Source organism: Hypomesus transpacificus, chromosome 23 (genome assembly GCF_021917145.1).
Source record: "Hypomesus transpacificus isolate Combined female chromosome 23, fHypTra1, whole genome shotgun sequence".
Taxonomy (NCBI): Eukaryota; Metazoa; Chordata; class Actinopteri; order Osmeriformes; family Osmeridae; genus Hypomesus; species Hypomesus transpacificus.
Window position 1 is genome coordinate 20808425 of NC_061082.1, and position 18958 is coordinate 20827382.

An 18958-nucleotide genomic window follows, 5' to 3' on the forward strand; every position below is an offset into this window, starting at 1 on the left:
CTGGCTAGGCCGATGAAATACTTGGTTAGGTTTCAGCTTCACACAGTATTTTGAAGTTGATGGATCTGACGTCACATGTATGAACCGCCCAAAAACTATTTCCATCCTCCATCACAGCTCCTTAATAGCTACAAGTGGTTTAAGTCACTGCAATCAACTAACCTCACTTCGAATAAAGAAAATGTTGGGATCTTTTAAAGCCGCGCATTTGATTGTTTTCTACGTCCTTTGCTTTTCAGAAACGATTGAAGCACAGACTTCGCCTCCAGTTTCTAGTAAGTCAACTAGCTAGAGCTAGGACTCAGTAGGCGGTAATTAGCTCTAGCTTGCCAGCCGCTATCTTAGAGAGTATCTAGCTAACTAACAGCTTGACTACTCCCTAGTTCTAACTGTTAAGTTTTGACAGCACGTACATCTGTCATATGGCAATGACTCCGTACATTCAGTTGTGTGCAAGTGGTGTGCAAGTGATGTTGTATTTTTGTGTGTAATGCTAAATTGTCTCTTAAAAAAACTAAGTGAAGTAGGCCTAGACTGTAGCTTTAGAAAATCGTGAAAAAGTGAAACGCACAGTATTGTTGCTTGCATAGGACTACACGACCCACACTACTGTACCTAAGCGACTTTCTTTCTAAGTGTGTTATCATTGCTTTTGTATAGTCACCTTTTGGAAAAATATGTAGCCATATGACTGATCTTAGTTGTCTTTAATTTAATTTGTTTTCGTCAACCTCCAGCTCCATGTAGTCTGAAGTCCAACTCAAATTGTGCCGAATGCCTGAAGAATGTGACGGTGAGTATTACAGCGATTGTGAAAGTCAACGTCATAAGTTTTTCCCTATCACTATTGTTCATAAGTTTTTCCCTATCACTATTGTTCATAAGTTTACTTTGACATGTGGTCAGTGCCTGTGGTGCATGACAACAAAAAAATGCGTCGAGTACCCAGTGAGGACCGTCCTGCCCCCTCGGAGTGTCTGTCCGCTGTCTGATGCACGTTGGGGGCTCTGCTGGAGTAAGTATATTCGGTGTAGATGGGTTAAACTCACGTCTGTTACATAAGCTGAAGTCCATACAGATGGTTTATATACAGTTTATATCACATTTATGTTGCACATTCATAACCACTTCATGTTTGTAATGCTCAAGTTGCCTTGAGCTTTGTTGCCTCTAACTTCACTGTTTTACATTTCATTTTTCTTCTGTCCATCTATTTCAGTGAACTTTCAGGCCCTGATCATCACCATATCAGTGATTGTGGGGCTGATCATTGTTAGCATTCTGGTTGGCTGCTTCTGCTACAAGTGTGAGCGGTTTGGGTAAGCAGCATAACATGTCCCTATGTAGACCAGCACGTACACAGTATTACACAGCGGTAAACAGTAGTCCCACAGACATCTTTATGGCACTGGGATTTAACCAGTCAACTTAAAAATGAAGATCTGACAGCTAATTTAAAACCGTAATTGGTGCTCTGTATAAGGATAGACTGGCGCGTGTCATGAGGTGTTGCCAGGCCTTACCACACATTTGATCCTTTGTATTCAGGAAAGTTGTTCAAGCCAACCCCTTGGGCAGTCTATGAACAGGAGAAACTTCTCTCATGTGATTGTATCTTTTCAGGAGGAGGAAGAAGGAGGATGCAAGGGAAGAGGAGGAGGCAGAGCGGGAAGCTAGTGCTAGAAAGGCTCGCCAGGAGGAGAGGTGAGTCGCGGGGCTGTTAAAAGCCTGGAGGTATGCAGGGTTAGGCTTAGCCGGGGTTAGGCTCTCAGGCATGCAGAGTAACAGTGCGTGTCCACTACAACAACGCGATGATAGCTACCAAAAAAAGCATGGCACAGGGTCGCCAATGTTGTTGGTGCTCCTGGTGGGGTTTTTGTACTTTTAAATTCAGTCTGATAACATAACTTTGCACTGCTAGTTAGCTAGCCTAACTGTGCTAGCTAGCTATCCCCGCCCGCGGTACATGACTGGTTACCCTGAGTGCCCGGTGGCACACTGTAACATTTAATCTTGCACTGTGAATAAAATACAGCAAAAAAGAGGCAGAACTAGTGTGTTTAGTAGATAACATCATGCTACATCTAGCCAGTGTATTGGATCTTTGCTTCATGTGTGTAAAAGTTGTATTTTGATTGATATTGTGAGTAAGTAAACCAAAGTCAACACATGGTCATGACGTTATACAAACTACAACAGTGACCTTATAGAACTACAACTCTGCATTCACTGGTCTGACGCCCCCGAGCGTGGTGCAATGTGGGAAGGCAAGCGACACAAAGTGATTTGCGTCGCTGTAGTGGACACGCACTGTAAGGGTTATAGCACTCAGGCATGCAGGGTTAGGGCTATGCTCTCAGGATTAGGGTTAGGGCTAGGCTCTCAGGCATGCAGGGTTAGGGCTATGCTCTCAGGATTAGGGTTAGGGCTATGCTCTTAGGCATGCAGGGTTAGGGCTATGCTCTCAGGATTAGGGTTAGGGCTATGCTCTCAGGCATACAGGGTTAGGCTCTCAGGCATGCAAGGGTTAGGGCTCTCAGGCATGCAGGGCTCTCAGGATTAGGGTTAGGGCTATGCTCTCAGGCATGCAGGGCTAGGCTCTCAGGCATGCAAGGGCTAGGCTCTCAGGCATGCAGGGTTAGGGCTCTCAGGCATGCAGGGTTAGGGCTAGGCTCTCAAGCATGCAGGTAGCCATGCTCTTGTTTAGATTTGTAGCTTTGTTATTCAGATGTCTTTGTTATTCCATAAACAGGAAAACAGAGATGCAGATGAGACATGACGAAATCAGACAGAAATATGGTGAGGACCTTTTAATACATATTTTTTACACTTTGTGTTTGCAATATTGCAGAATGGTCTAACTTAGAACATTTAGTGCCACCTACTGGCAACAACATGATCCTGACTGTTACCAACTGATGACAGCTACCTACTGATGACAGTTTTTATTTTAAGGTCTGGCCAAGGAAAACCCTTACTCCCGATTTGAAGATAACTAAGGATGATGGATGGAAATATCTGCTTTTAATCATTCCATGAATGCCAGTTCTGAAAAATATGTTCATTTCATTTTAATTTGGGAGATTATGGAAGTTATTTATAATGTATTGGTGATGTTCTTTTACCATTCCACACAGTTGACCTCTTATTGTGAGTGGATGCAAGCCAAAGAAAATGTGAGTGTGAAGATTGGTTGTAATCTGAGGAGTTCAATTTCAAAACATGTTCTATCGTTTATTATAGAACCCTAACCCTAACATGTTCTATAGTTTATTATAGAACCCTAACCCAGGGAATGCAATAGTGTTGTTCATTTTGTTCTGCATCTCTCTTGTGTTATTGTTTGTTATAACTGTTAGCGTTCAAAATTGGAACATGTGTTTATTCGTGTTCCGTTTATTTTGTGTGACTCTATTTTCTGTCTTACAATTTATTTCCTTTGTGGTATTTGATATGATACAGTACACAAATGTTGCCAGAAAGTATGCTTGCTTATTTTATTTACACTGGAACCTTTGCACTTAGATGAACCTTCAAGAATAGTCATGTGTGTTGCCAAACAGATCAAGAACACTCTTTCTTCAAGCTGTTGATTGTGTTCAACTTTACTTTCAGTTTTGGATGATAATGTTATGATTTCCAGGTGATTATGTAAGAGTATGCCCCAATATTATCCACAGTGCATTGTTATACCCAAAGTCTAACATTAATTTTTCTGAAACATTTCAAGTTGTATTATCTTGTTTGTTTTTTAGTGTCTACATTTGTATTGGGTTTGGGAGCACATGTACTTACATTAAATGTGTCATGTACATACATGAAGTGTCATTATAGCTATCCAATCAATATATGAAATTTAAGTCACTGTTACGCGCACGAAACGGGTGCGCGTGCACATATCCACGACCCCGAGGAAAGGTTTAACACGTGACCATCTGTGAGCCAATTACACCTATGCGCGCGCCTTGGGCAATCGGAAAAGACGGGAGAGGTGAAAACCCGCAATTTTTAGCCAAGTAGCAAACCGGCTAACCCGCTGTCTTTAAACTAGAAACCCCAGCAAACAAATAACAATGTCTGAGGAAAAGCCGAAGGTGAGAAAATGTTGTGTCTGAACAGTGTTTATTTTCCACATTTGGTATTCAGCTGCCTGTGAAAATATGTTCATGATTGGCTTATTTCGCATTTTTGAGCGGTAGAAAGACAAAACAAAGGTTGGTCGAATTGCGGATTCTTGGCTAGCATTGCTAGGCTAGCCTGCTTAGCTAGCTACATGTGGTGCTTGTTACACACAATAAAGAAATTACACGCTGTCTGCCTGTTATACCACATTTAATGATTGAATGTGGTTATCTGACAACTTCTTAAAATAGAGGTAGCTTCGACATTTATTCACCGAAGTTGCGCCAATTTTACAGTTTTGCGCTAAATGGAATGGATTCCAACGTAGTTGGCAAACGTTAGACTAGCTACCTAGCTGTTTTTTGCGCACTTTATATGTTAGCTCTAGTAGCTAGCGATTCTAGGTTGCACTACTAGTGCTGTCGTTAGCTAGCTAACGGTAAAAGATGAGCATCTTATTCAACAGGAGCTATCTAGCCGACTGGCTACCTCAAGATGGCTAGTTCGGTTAACATAGCTGCTTTTAGAAATTCAAACAAGCTAAGTGACTTGCTTTAGGGATATAGTTGCTGCTAGAACAAACGAATTATACTTAGAACATTCTGTATCTGTTAGTGCTAGCTGTTATGTATACCACAGGTCGTGCACTGAGCTTTCAGTGCAGAAATGGATATCAATTTGATAACGTTAGTTAGGTAGCAAGCTAATGTGTAATTCCGTTTGAGAGCCGGATATTAAAAGTGGGTTAAAAGCAGGTGTGTACAAAGTCTTCCAGTGTCTAGTTAACTAGCCACTCTTGTGCCTGTGTACGGATTTGAATTCATGCACAGCTAGTTGGCCAACCCAGGAGAAACCTACCTAATCATTGAGATATCTTCCAAAACCCATCTATCCCAAAACAACGGGAAAATAGACTCATTTCAACATGACATGTTGACAGTCAAAATAAAACTGACATCTTATCAGTATAATTTGTTTATGGCAACTGATTGATTTCTTGTCATCCTGTTTTCCGTCTTACAGGAAGGTGTGAAGACGGAGAATGACCACATTAACCTGAAGGTAGCTGGTCAAGACGGCTCTGTTGTCCAGTTTAAAATCAAGAGGCACACTCCACTCAGCAAACTGATGAAGGCGTACTGCGAAAGACAGGCAAGACTCTTAGTTTGTTTTTAGTTTTTTTGCTGGGAAACATACCATTTGTATATCGTCTCTTATTTTTAGTCTCTAAAATGCTTTTGCTCTGCTTTGACAGGGATTGTCAATCAGACAGATCAGGTTTCGATTTGACGGACAGCCTATTAATGAAACAGACACACCTGCACAGGTTGGTATTACTGTGCTAAGCAACCTTTCATTCCAAATGTGGCTTTTGTTCCTTTTTTCCTCATGTGGTCACTTAACCTCTGAATGCTCCAGTTCTACACAGAATACTGTAGGACCTGTGGTGGGATCCGAGCCCAACAGGGGCGTAAACATTCTGTTTGTGTTTGCAGCTGGAGATGGAGGATGAAGACACTATTGATGTATTTCAACAACAGACAGGTGGAGCCTCCTAAAGCTGGATCCTACCTGTGTTCAGAGGACTCCACACTTGAAAAGCATCCACTCAATTATTATTTGTTGTTTTTAATCCATTTAAGTCCTTGTTCCACTTTCTTTTCCACCAGTTTATCATTTTTGTGATCCGTCAGCACCTAGCCCTACATGTTAGCATGGAGAGGCAGAATTATGTCATGTAGGGTTCAAATCTAACTTGAGATCTGCATGCTTAACTTGAATTCTCCCTTAAATGTCCCATTAACATCAATGCACGATCATCCCAGGTGTACAGGCAGAACTCAAGCTGGGATTTGACCCACAATGAAAACGGCAGCCAGACAATGATAAGGAGGTAGTGGTGACCTACTTTAAAGTTTATCTGTGTCCTGATCGTAAGATTACCTGCCACGCATTTAATAATTTCTGGTTTACATTTATAGAGATTGAAAGCGTTCAGCTTTTGATTCATGTTTAGGGAAGATGTATTTATGTTTCATACTGTGGACAGATGTGTGGGCGAGGGGGGGGAGGGGGGAGTTATTGTCCATCACAGATTGAGAGACTTTTATTGGCATACAGGTTTCATATGCAACGTGCTGTCATTAGTCACCCGTGTTAGATGGATGCAGTCGCAGAATAAATGGTCTAATTTCAGTGCTCTGATTTTTTACCTCTACAACGTATTCACAAAGTACTAGTGCTGAGACATGTACATAGGGGTGCTTCACCTCACTGATGTCAGCCAGTATGCCGATTTGATCGAATTAGATATTAAAACAAATGGTAACGTGTCTGGACCAAATGTTAAGTGTTTTGAAATGCAAATCTCTTTGGTAGTATTAAGAAGAAGAAAAAAAGTTTTGGTCTATTTTAATGTTTCCAAAAGAAAAGACCCAATGTGTCTTGAGACCCCTCCTTGTACCCATTCTAACTGCATTAAAGATATTTTATCACCCAATACAAGGGAAACCTGACGGTTTGAATCAGTGGTCTCTTCCAGATGTAACTCATTGGCTGTATTCTGCAGACACTAGTTAACAAGGTCTGAAAGGATTTTATTGGTATTAGTCCCGTCTTCAAAAGGGCAAGATTTGCAAATTACAGTCTGATTTAATTCCAGGCCCCTAACCCCAACCCCTGCATATCTAGTAAATGGAGGAAAATGTGGAGGTTTGTCTGAGACAGACCAGTGACTTGTTTAGTTGAAATCAGAACTGTCTCCATACACATCTGAATCTGAGGGTTTTGGTCTTGGGTTTAGTTATGTGTGGAAGGAGGTGTTAGCAGGAAGGTTTCAGGTTTAGGGATGTGTGGAAGGAGGTGTTAGCAGGAAGGTTTCAGGTTTAGGGATGTGTGGAAGGAGGTGTTAGCAGAAAGATCATCCAATTATTTTGTTTCTCTGCTGATTTATACATTACTTCCCTCCCTTGTACATTACTTGTTGTCCAATACTACTGTATACAATAAATATAGTTTGGTACTGAGCCTTCATTTTCAATTCATTTTCCTAAAGCAAACTGAAATACTTTCATGAAGTCCAAAAGTGACTTGGGTTAGGTGAGGATAAGTGAAGGTGAAGTGACTTGGGTTAGGGTTAATGAAGGTTTGTACTCTAGAGGGTGCTAGTGTTTGTGTTTTCACTTTAACAGCATTGACCACATTTGACAGACCAGTCATACACTACAGCATTTTACATTGTCATTTAGCAGACGCTCTTATCCAGAGCGACTTACAGAAAGTATAGGGACATTTCCCCCGAGGCAAGTAGGGTGTAGTGCCTTGCCCAAGGACACAACGTCACTGCTGATTGGACTGAATCTGAGAGATGAAGCCATGGCAGAGAGCTAGAGGTGGACACAGTGGTCAGACTGGTGGTCAGACTGGTGACCACACCACAATGCTCTCTGTGTGTGTCCCATCTCTGCCTCCTGCAGTGTAAGAACACTGCTTCCTTTAGCCATTTGGGTAATTTTAGCAACATCTGTGAAATGGTGTCCCTGTGAGGCTCCTAACAGAGATTTGATTGTGCTGTTTTTATTTTTGGCATCTGTTTGGCATTTTACATTTCCTCGTGGAGCACTACCCCCTCAGCTCTGTCCAGCTCTGTAGCGTCAGAGCTTTGCAGCTGTGTGTTATCCTTCCGTCCTCCCATACTTCCCTAATGAGTGGGCCTTTAGCTGGAACTGGACAACATATTACACCATTTCATTTTGACATTCATCTGGGACTGTGCCCCTTGTGTTTTGCCTACATGTGTGACATCAATCATCAAGGGGTTGTTATGCAAAAAACGAATTTTATGGTAACCTGCTATCATTGGTTCAACAGTAACTTGGAATTTCAGTTGTGAATCCTGAAGGAGGACTGGCTACTTCTTATTCAGTCATTGTTCCTGGGGGGCCACCTGGGCCCCTCCCTTTGTGTCACTGCCTGGCCCTGCCAGATGAGCCCCCATCTGCAGCCCCCATGCCCTCATACACACAACGACGCCTTGCACCTTCATACAATCAACCATCTTTCTGCGTGATGCTCAGTCATATTACAGTGTGTGTGCGTCCCCCTCCTGTCCCAGCTGTTCTCCACCATGGCTGTCTGGAAGACGCTGCTATTGTTGTTATTGTTGAAAGCTCATTACTATGAATATTGACTGGCCATCCTCAAGTAAACCCTCCTATGCTACAGGCCTTGGCCGGGTTTCCCAGATTCGTTAAGAAGCTCTTAACGCTAAGAGCTTCTTAGGAGCGTTCTACGGCGTTCTTAAAACGCTCCTAAGAAGCTCTTATTGTTACGAGCTTCTTAACAAATCTGGAAAATCCGGGCCTTGTGTTAACTAAACCTCCCGTGCCACAGGCCTCGTGTTAACTAAACCCTCCTGTGCTACAGGCCTCTTCAGTGACGAATAATAGGTCATTTGTTGAGCCCCTAAGCCAATGGATTATTGCATGAGTAGAAAAAGAATAGCCAACTGTGCTGCAGAACAAAATAGACAAAGGTCATTATTTATCATCGTGTTATAAATAAATGGGGCAAAAGCAAAGTGAACCGTTTGATACAAAGTCCATCCAGCATTACATTGTTTGTTGAAATGTAACTGTATGGCTTCCTATTTATCAATGGACGCAAAGAGAGAGAGAAAGAGTTATCAAAAACACAAACAACGTTTTAGAAGTATTTCACGCTGGGTAAAGGTCATGCCTGTGCGCTACGCCACAGATGTGTCTGTGGAGTCGATCTGGTTTAAGCCACTGTGTAGATGGAGGAGGACTTTGGAATATCTCAGTACTTGAGTACAGAGTTGATGTCATTCTCTTGCAAGGTTAGTGTGGACTCCACCCTTGTTAGACAGTTTTTTTTCATTCATCAGTCATTATTTCCCTACAGTGTTTAACAAATTGCATGTTTGTGTGTTTTTCACCCATTCACCTAAATAGTCATCGTCTGACTGAATATTAAAATAACTAAATAATAAAATAAACGAACGAGTCCTACGCGCATAAAGCTGCACAAGAAGAATGACTAGTTTATTAGAAGAAAAACTTTAAAGTTTTACCTCTGAACACCCGGGACTCATCCAGCATATCGTCTCCCTAACAACGTCTCTTGGCACGCCCAAGTAGGAGGCTTGTCCCTGAAAGAGCTCATTGTAGAGGCTGGGATGTGATTGCATGAGCACTATGATACTGGTATGGAGCTAGCTAGCTAACTGTATTAGTTGGTCAGCACTGGAGGGGCTTAGCTTGCTCCTAGCAGACGGGGATTTCTGAAGTCTGAATCATGGACATAGTCATTACTATCAACTGGGAGTGGAGCAGAAATTGTGCAAGAGACGGATAGGGCATGTTTCTAAAAATTGAGCGGTTAATGCTTCGAGTCAGAGTTCCAAGAGACCATTCCGTTCGGATAGATGCATTCCGAGTACTGTTTTAGGATCCGTACGCTTGTTCATCCACATGTGTTCTTCACTGAAGTGGCCAGGCGGGGGTAAAACAGGAGACGCTGAGCGAGAAAAAAGCTCAATTTGCGGATATTTTTTTCCGTTTGACTGGGGTTTCTGAATTTGAAGAGAAGGAGAGGACGACACATACTCGTTGCTAACTATTTCTTGAACCAGGCTGAAACATGGGGAACGCAGGGAGTATGGACCAACAGGCTGATTTCAGGGGTCATAACATGCCTTTGAAACTCCCCATGCCAGAGCCAGGTGAACTGGAGGAAAGATTCGCAATTGTTTTGGTATGTTGACATGACTCGACGCTTATTTTTGGGATGATAGCGAGTTTGATAGTTTACTGTTGTTTTGTCCATCCATGTCTTGGCTACGACTGCTGCTGCGACTACTCGACTGACCACTAGCTGGCTACCCAAACTCACGCCCGTTCTTTTGTGCGTGGCAGACAAAAATCTATTTTAACAATTCCCTTTTATGTAGACGGGGCAGAATTATCGTATTGTTTCCAATATTGTGAAAATGCCACTGTGTTTTTTAAGTGTTCCGTCACAGCAGAATACAGCTGTCGCTGGACTTTCTGCAAATGAGCAACACGAACTGTAACCAATCTCATAGCCTGACTCAACAAGTTGGCTCTGGATTTTTTTAATCAAATCACAATCAGGGAGTATGCGGGTAGTTTTTTTTGTGTGCACCCTGGTGCTGTTGGAGTGAAACGTCGCTCATATCCTTTTAGAACAGCAGTGGATTTTTGTTCCTTGGAATAGAATCTGTAGATCCAAGCCGCACCTGCTCAGGTGTCGAGCTAATTATTGGTTGAATTAATTATCTCCCATTCATCTCGTAGATGTAGATTTACTCACATCCGGGGTCACTGAAAAAATGTTCAAATCTGTCCCCCAGTGCAAAATCATTGAATAGATCAAAAAAGGCGTACGCAGATGGTCTTGGACTAACCCTAACCTGCAGGTATAACATAAATAGGCAATCGAAGATCAGTGAAGTACAGCGGAACCTCCGCTCCGCCTTCGGGGACACTTCTATGGCCGCACTCTAGACAGTGTAGACTACATACATTCCGAGTACTGCTAGAGAGTCCGGTTTTGTGAGGTCGTGCAAATGTGGGTCAGACATGACTCTAGTCAGACTTAAAGCTCCAGCAAACGCGGATCTCGCGGCGCAAGCCGACCAGGTCGGTCACAATTAACACACAACAGTAAGAAGGTTATGTATAGTCACGTGATATGCACTTATAACTTTGTTTGCACAAACAAAAAATAGCCTAATCCAAAGCCATAATAATACGTTTCCATTTGTTTTTGTTTTTGTCCTCGAGCTTGTAGTCTTTACTGCAAGCCCCAAACCTTTTTACCTCTTATTACACAGCGAAGGAAGTTTTTTTGTGAGAGTCGCTAATGCGTATCACAGTGTTCCAGTTGGGGCGTAATTGATGCGTATCAGGCAGTTGAATCTCATGCTGTGTGTAAGGAGCAGGACTCAGGGGAGGGGCAGCGCTCACGTCACGCTGCCAAGGGGATTGGAGTCTTTTCCCTCCTATCCTAATCCTGTCTGCTTTTGGGATCACCTGCTTCTCATGATTTGTGAACGCCAAGGAGGTTGCCTGCTTCCAACCTGGCACCCGTCAACAAACGGCTGAACAAAGAAAAGGATCAGTCTTAACTGGCCCAAATGTAAAACTAACAAGGTACTTTATATTCTAGAGCAGTGCTCCTCTACTTTTAATTCCTCAATTCACACTGTGAAAGTTTCAAAGTGATGAGTGATTATTAGAGAGAAAGCAGAATCAATTCAGAAAACCCTCCTGACAACATAATCCTTACAACCACTGGGCTAGACAGTCAGCACGAGCCTGCAGTCACTGTCCTCTCCTCAACGCTGGCCCTAGCAGTTAAGGGTAGTTAAAGATTTTTTCAGTAAAAAAAGTCCCTTACAAAAAGAAGTATTCTTCAAGTTTATTTTGTAACTATACTTAGTATAAAAAGTATACTATTATCATGGTACTTAAAGTATACTAGCAGTGTACTTATTTATATACTATTTTTGTACTAAGTAAACTAAATTGGCCCACTTTTTAGGTCATTTAGTACAATTTAAAGTACACTTATAGTGTATTTCAAGGTTTACTTTTGAATACTGTAAAGTAGCCTGTGTAGTGCACTTTCAGTTCATCAAGTATACTTCCTAAAGTACTTCAAAGTATACTTTGAAAATACTCTAAAGTAACCTGTGTAGTGCACTATCAGTTCATAAAGTATACTTCCTAATAGGGGTGGGCGATATGGCCGAAATCTTCTATCACGGTGTGAGTAATTTTATATCACGGTTACGGTATATATCACGGTATAGTAATTGTTCTGTAAATTCAATTAAGAAATGGTACTATATAACCATACCGTACATCCTCACACTCTATTATTTATTTATTACAAACAAAAACAACTGCCTCACATGAGACAACACTTGAGTTAAAAACAAAAGACTCAAAAAAAAGTTACAAGTATGAGCTTTCCGATTGGCTGATGCGCAGTCATGCCATCCGCGTGGTGACCTACTCACAGCTCAATACGGATCCGTAATGCCCTCCGACGAAAATTTCAAAATGAGCGAAAGCAATCAGTCTGACTTTTACTATCCATATAACTTCGGTTTCGGCGTACCTCGTTAAAGCTCGGTCGATACGTTTCAGTTTGATATTTCCCGGCATGACCTCACTATCAGTAAGTAGTTAGCCTTCACTAGTCATCCTAGATCAAGAATGCTAGCAACGCCACCAGTGTAATTTTACAACAATAATTTTACAGCGCGAGACATAAAACTTGAACAACAAATCGAATTGGTTACCTGCAGAATGGGACATCAAATATATAAGTAATTAGCATCGGCATGAATGTGGTCCGCTAAGACAAAATACACTCCACATCGAAAATTTTGTCAGACCAACGCAAATGTGCTTCAGGTCAAACGAAAATAGCAAATCAAATAGAAGTTAAACTACAATTCTAAATATCGCAAGAATGCGATTTATATGATGGCTTATATACAATACAACAACCAGACATTTAATTGACACGTGTAATACAAAAATATAGTATAAAGTATACCGCGGTTGAAACGGTATAGCCAAATCTCTCCCGGTAGACACATTTCTACCGTCGCACGGTATATACCGTCATACCGCCCAGCCCTACTTCCTAAAGTACTTCAAAGTATACTGTAGTACAGTACTTACTGTAAGTCGCTCTGGATAAGAGCGTCTGCTAAATGACTAAATGTATACCTTGGAATACTCTAAAGTAACCTGTGTAGTGCACTTTCAGTTCATGAAGTATACTTCCAAAGAGCCTCAAAGTATACTTTGCAATACTTTCAAGTGCACTTTCAATCAATGTAAGTACCTCAAGAAGTAAACATAATACATTTAATTTTGCTATGACTTACTAATAAATAAAATTTTTGGGGGGCCCCTGCGTCACATGGCGAGAACGGGGGCCTTCACAAAGTCACACTGCAGATTCTGAAAGAAGTCACTTACTGCACACGCATCAACATTCAACGAATCCAGCTCTTGTAATGAATCGTAAGTCATTTAACTCATGGTTACAATGGTAAACCAGCACAACAATGACAATCACCACGCAACAAAACACTACATTCTAAGCAGACACATTTAAAAAACAAAATTCATGAAGTTACATTTGTATTTCGAACAAACGGCAAACTTGTCAGCAAATGTCAACACTATTTACCGCCTTGCATCATGGGAATTGACTAGCCAATGAGCAACACTATCTTTATTATTTCACGTCGTTATTTCGTTCTTCAGTCAGTTTGACAGTATAACCTTCAAATTCTCAAGTAGCTTTTTAGTTTTTTTGCCATTAATACTCCAATTGATAATTATGTTTTGGCAATAATTAAGGTTACAGCTTCAGTAACAAAAAAAGATCCAATGTGCAATGCATGTTAGATTTTCATGGACATTAGAATGACACAATTAGAATGAGACGGATCAAAAAAAATGTAACCTGTAATGTACTTACAAATTATTTCGACTGTTATTGCTGTATAATAATAGAAAACGTACATCCTACTCTAGAAGAAATGTATACAATTTTCTGTTTCTAAGCATACTTCTTAAAAGTATATCAAAAGTGAACTATTTTCTAAGTATACTCCTTAAAAGTATATCAAAAGTGAACTATTTTCAAAGCATACTCTAAAGTATATTAAAAGTAAACTATTTTCTAAGTATACTTCTTAAAAGTATATTAAAAGTGAACAATTTTCTAAGCATACTTCTTAAAAGTAAATCAAAAGTAAACTAAAAGTGTACTATCCATATTTGAGTATACTTATAGTATACTTTAATATACTTCTTTTTTGTAAGGGGTTTAGTCCCCTTCAGACTGTGTATGCTATCATATTTGAAACAGTTCAGTCCAGCGCAGAAGTTTAGACAAGAATTGGGGGGTGCTGTTTTTCATATTTTTCACATTCATATTTTAATGTATTTCAAATGTTACCAATTGCAGCTTCAATGGTTGAGGGAGAAGCCTACAGGCCGACTGGCTGACTAGCTTAGCCTGTCCGGAAGCTGCTTTCTGCCAGAATGCTGTCCGTGCAGCATTAGGAGAGTTCAGTATGAATCTGCAGAGCCGGAGAGCTGCAATTTCAGGACCGCAGTTTCAGGACCGCAGTTCTAGGACCCTCTTACCTGACAGCGCCACCTAGCGAATTGGATGACGAAATATAATATTGAGTACGTGTCACTAGATCGCAACAAGACGGGCTATTTGAATGGTTTGAAAGTCAAGAAACAAGGAAAACTGGGAATTTGATTATTCAGATATGGATATATTTAAAATATACAATTATAAACAATAACAATCACAGTATCACATCCATCCACCCCTCCACCAAATAAACCTGCATCGCTCCATCCAAATCTTCATAATTCCCTCCACCCCATCAACCACTATTGAGAGCAACATTTTGAAGGATTTCTAGATTTTCGCAACCACCAAAAAGATTGCGACCAAAGCAGTATTTCCCACAAACAACTTTCTGTATTCAACTTTGTTGTTTACAGTTGTATGTTTGGCAATCAGTGTAGCTCATAGGTAAAAATAGCTAATGTGAATCACTTGGTTATAAAACCACTCCGGAGTCGTGAAATGATTTCGACAGCAAAATTGGAGTTAGCTAGCTGACGTTAACTTTATTGTCCAATTCAAGACACCAGAATTGTTTTATACATAACCACACGTGATTCAAATGAGCTATTTACACTCTGTTTCTCGTCCATATTGTTATGAAACAAGCTAGCCTACATCACTTCCTCTTCTTCTTCTTGTTATAATTTAATGTTGTGCCGTAACATACATTCACTACTGCAGAAAACTATTGATTATCTTGTTCCGGTCCATGGTTATCCAATTCTTGAAGTGACGCTGTCAGATAAAACGAGAGTCTTAGAACTGCGGTCCTGAAACCGCAGTCCTAAAGCTGCAGGTACATGCTACTCGTTTAAATCGCAGCAGTTAATTGTATGTACTGCTATTTAAACCCCACTACATGCATGCATGCCAGTCATGCCCACTGCAGCTGGAGGTGTTAATTACCTGAGTGAGAGTGTAATTCGGATGCTCAAGGCCCAATAGATTGTTGTCACCTCATGAGAGGTAGCATAGACATTAGCTTAACCCTTTACATATTTTTTTTAGCCACAGTTGATGAAATTAGAACACCAATGACTGCCTATCTGTTAATCTGACCAATACCCTGGGAAGCCAGTCTGGGTTCTCCCTGGGAAGATGCTGGGTTACAGCCTGGGTTCTTCCTGGGAAGATGCTGGGTTCTCCCTGGGAAGATGCTGGGTTACAGGCTGGGTTCTCCCTGGGAAGATGCTGGGTTACAGGCTGGGTTCTCCCTGGGAAGATGCAGGGTTACAGGCTGGGTTCTCCCTGTGAAGATGCTGGGTTCTCCCTGGGAAGATGCTGGGTTACAGCCTGGGTTCTCCCTGGGAAGATACTGGGTTACAGCCTGGGTTTTCCTGGGAAGATGCTGGGTTCTGTTTCCAACTACAGTCAAGTCCAGTGTGCTCTCATGAACATCAAGGGCTATATGACTGTCCCGACTGAGTGTACCTTCTGTAGTTACCAGTGTGTCTCATCAGGGTTCTTTTGTAGTTACCAGCAGGGCTGGACTGGCCATCTGGCATACCGGGCATTTTCCCGATGGACAGACGCACTTTTGGGCCCAATCGCCTATATAATTTATAGGCCTTTTTTTGGCCCATAACGAGCTGACAGCGGCCCATTGGTTAATTTTCTTTATTGGCACTGGTCTGACCCAATTAAATCCTGGAACCCCCTTCCCCACTCCCGGCCACAAATTTACGAAGCCAATGGGGTTATGTTACCTTGCGTAAGCATGGTTGCCTGGCCAATAACTGCTATTGAAGGGCGGGTCTTGGCGTGGCCATAGTGGGATTCATAATATTGCCTCCCGCCGGCCCTGAGACACAAGCTGTAATAGGCTAATGCTTATACTAGAAGTTTAGCATCGTTAAAATGGACAAACGACCACCAAAGCGACCAAATAAAAAATCTACAGACGAATGCCTCAAAATGTGCCAACATTTCGGACATGTTTGGAGCTGTAGCTGCTTCAACATCAGCATTACCTGTAGAGGAAGGAGGAGAGGTGGCTGGCTCGGAGAAGCGGTAATATACTGACAGGGTCAGGGAAGAAGCCGAGGAGGACGAGAGTGACCATGACAGGGCCATGGGAAGGACTGAGCAAAAGATGGAAGAGAGAGTAATTGACGACGTGGTACTCTCAGGAAGGGAGGGAGGCTTCTCTTGTATTAATCCTCTTTTCCAGGGCCTACTACTTTCAGCTTTATTGTAGGTTTTGTGAAGGGCTATGGTTATTGGATTTTTTATAAATTTTTTGGTAAGCCAATATTAAGCAAAATAGTAATAATGGCAATACAATATCAAGTATCAATAATAAAATTACAAAACAAATACCATAAATATACTAATCATATAAGAATTAATTAATCATGTAAGTGTAAGATCAACAGATAAGTCTTGAGATCCCTCTTGAAGGATTCAAAACTATCACATGAACGCAGAACACTAGGCAACTCATATCATTGAATGCACGCATATTTTAAGAGGACTGTCTTCAGGGGAAGTGTCTGACCAATCATGATGGGTGTAGGCCGCCTGGGCCAAAAATGCCAGGGACAATTTTTTGTCCCAGTCCAGCCCTTGTTACCAGTGTATCTCGTGAGGCTTCTTCGGTAGTTACCAGTGTGTCTCATCAGGCTTCTTCTGTGGTTACCAGTGTAGGGTTGGGTATCGTGAGGGTTGGGTATCGAGAAACGGTTCAATTTTAGAATTGTTTTCAAATTTCAAAGAACCGTAGATTCGATAAGACACGCGCACTATAATTCCTCATTTCGGTTCCTAACTTTTTTACGAAGTGTATTACGATCCCTTGGTGGTATTTTTCTGTAAATATAATGCCTAATTTGCAAGAGGCCGAGTTAGTCAAAATTAAATAAATAAATACATAGGTAAATAAATGGATAAATACATACATAAATAAATATGGCTATGAAAAAACTTGCAATAAATATAGCATTATATAATTATATAGCTGAATCCATTTACCAATATCAATAAATAAATACATTTATTTATTTCAAAATGACGTTTTTGTAAAAACAACATTTATTTATTTCATGGGAATTTTATTTCCTAATGCCATATTTATTTATTTTTTGAGACTTTTACACACCACATTTATTTCCACATATATTTCAACACCACATTTATTTCTGTGCTGTATTTAATTCTAATCTCACATGCAAACAAGTGGGGCGTGGTTATCTTCAGACCAACGCAGCTCCACTCAAGATCAAAGAGAGGCGGTTAGAACCGAAACTGGACTGTACTGTAGCTAGTGGTACGTGCCAGTGTACGTACGTGTACGTGGTACGTGCTTCACTGTGAACCCAGTCTGGGTTCACAGTGAAGATTTAAGTACGCTAATTTGTAAGATGTAGTTTCATAAGGGGCTGTGGTATTGTGGGAAATGTGGCTATTACCTCAAGACAACCCCAACTAGGCCTAAGCGCTAGCTAACGCTAGCCAACGCTAGCTAGCTATATAAGTTATAAAACTGACTGCATTAACGTTAGCTACACATAGCAATTTGTAGCCGGTAGAGTTCAAAGCTGAATATTCATCACTAATCCAAATGATTGCCTTCATTTATATCCCCCCAGGCTTTTGTAGGCTTTCAAAGACTCTCCAGAATAGGATGAAGGAAAGTTGATTCGAGAGTTGTAAATATCTGGATACCGAAGGGAAGCTTTCCTTTTCACTCGTAAAGGTCGTAAAAATAACTCCGGGACTACTAAATGGACCACTGATGTTTAATCGATTAAGTTTTGCTTTATAGCTGCCTATGTCTTTTGAATTAAAGTGTGCAATGTAAACTCGGACAGGTTGAAATCCGTGCTGGAGCCGTTCATTTTAGCCACTACTATCAGACAATCCTGCCAAATGGCTTTGTAAACGGTAAAGTCAGGTGACGTCCGGAGCTCTTGTGTAAATAAGGGAGTCAGATGGCTGAGCGGTGAGGGAGTCGGGCTAGAAATCAGAAGGTTGCCGGATCGATTCCCCGCCGTGTCAAATAACGTTGTGTTCTTGGGCAAGGCACTTCACCCTACTTGCCTTGGGGTGAATGTCCCTGTACTTACTGTAAGTCGCTCTGGATAAGAGCGTCTGCTAAATGACTAAATGTAAGTACAGACCTATGCTGTTAAATAAATAGCCTACGTTTAGTTTTTTCACAGAAATATCAATGGATATTCTCTTGTGTCTATTTGCACATCAGAATCAGAGTTAACAGAACATCTTATTCGTAAATCTTTTTGAAAAATTGGAACCGATCAAATTTTAGTCGATCAAATTGAAACGATACCCAACCCTACCAGTTTGTTTCATAAGGCATCTTCTGTGGTCACGTGTGTCTCATCTCATCAGGCTTATGTGCCTGCTGGCAGCCCAGGCAGGCAGTGATCTCCAGAGAGAGATAGGACCACAGAGATGTCCTCCATGATTAGTTAACCTCCTCCTGTAGGCTAGTAAAGGCTAAAGGAGTATTCATGGTGACCAGTATATTTGAGTTGAACGGTCATCATCCCTGCTTAAGACGTAGGCTATAGACTGTTAATACCTTTTCATCAGGCTCAGTGTTTCCCACACATAGACTAATTTGTGGCGGTGCGCCACAGAATCAACA

At 41.3% G+C, this 18958-nt stretch overlaps 3 protein-coding genes across 6 annotated transcripts in view; all 3 read left to right on the top strand.

Moving 5' to 3' along the window:
* The first annotated feature begins 41 nt into the window (after positions 1 to 41).
* Positions 42 to 3818, top strand: LOC124485803 (pituitary tumor-transforming gene 1 protein-interacting protein-like). 2 transcript variants are annotated; one of them, XM_047047630.1, is made up of 7 exons: positions 42 to 275; positions 738 to 793; positions 907 to 1015; positions 1220 to 1319; positions 1624 to 1704; positions 2753 to 2799; positions 2956 to 3818. In XM_047047630.1, exons 1-7 carry the CDS (start codon positions 80 to 82, stop codon positions 2997 to 2999), a joined length of 633 nt encoding a protein of 210 aa, XP_046903586.1. In that variant the 5' UTR covers positions 42 to 79; the 3' UTR covers positions 3000 to 3818. The 2 variants fall into 2 exon arrangements, with proteins under 2 accessions (XP_046903586.1, XP_046903585.1); XM_047047629.1 differs by having other exon boundaries at positions 48 to 275; positions 886 to 1015.
* Positions 3819 to 3962: 144 nt separating this feature from the next.
* LOC124485804 (small ubiquitin-related modifier 3-like) lies at positions 3963 to 7149 on the top strand. Its single transcript, XM_047047631.1, has 4 exons — positions 3963 to 4094; positions 5146 to 5274; positions 5378 to 5449; positions 5619 to 7149. Exons 1-4 carry the CDS (start codon positions 4074 to 4076, stop codon positions 5679 to 5681), a joined length of 285 nt encoding a protein of 94 aa, XP_046903587.1. The 5' UTR covers positions 3963 to 4073; the 3' UTR covers positions 5682 to 7149.
* Positions 7150 to 9291: 2142 nt separating this feature from the next.
* Positions 9292 to 18958, top strand: part of fmnl2a (formin-like 2a) — a 74088-nt gene continuing 64421 nt past the window's right edge. For all 3 annotated transcript variants that reach the window (XM_047046068.1, XM_047046069.1, XM_047046071.1), the window contains exon 1: positions 9292 to 9897. In XM_047046068.1, coding sequence (XP_046902024.1) covers positions 9784 to 9897 — 114 coding nt within the window. In that variant the 5' untranslated portion in view covers positions 9292 to 9783. The remainder of the gene's footprint in view (positions 9898 to 18958) is intronic.

Bases quoted from the DNA above. Each gene is read 5' to 3' on its own strand.
- LOC124485803 (XM_047047629.1), top strand. From the start codon at position 80: ATGAACCGCCCAAAAACTATTTCCATCCTCCATCACAGCTCCTTAATA. The intron at 794-885 runs GTGAGTATTACA...ATTGTTCATAAG, and splicing joins AATGCCTGAAGAATGTGACG to TTTACTTTGACATGTGGTCA. The intron at 2,800-2,955 runs GTGAGGACCTTT...TTTTATTTTAAG, and splicing joins CGAAATCAGACAGAAATATG to GTCTGGCCAAGGAAAACCCT.
- LOC124485804 (XM_047047631.1), top strand. From the start codon at position 4,074: ATGTCTGAGGAAAAGCCGAAG. The intron at 5,275-5,377 runs GCAAGACTCTTA...CTGCTTTGACAG, and splicing joins AGGCGTACTGCGAAAGACAG to GGATTGTCAATCAGACAGAT. The intron at 5,450-5,618 runs GTTGGTATTACT...TTGTGTTTGCAG, and splicing joins AAACAGACACACCTGCACAG to CTGGAGATGGAGGATGAAGA.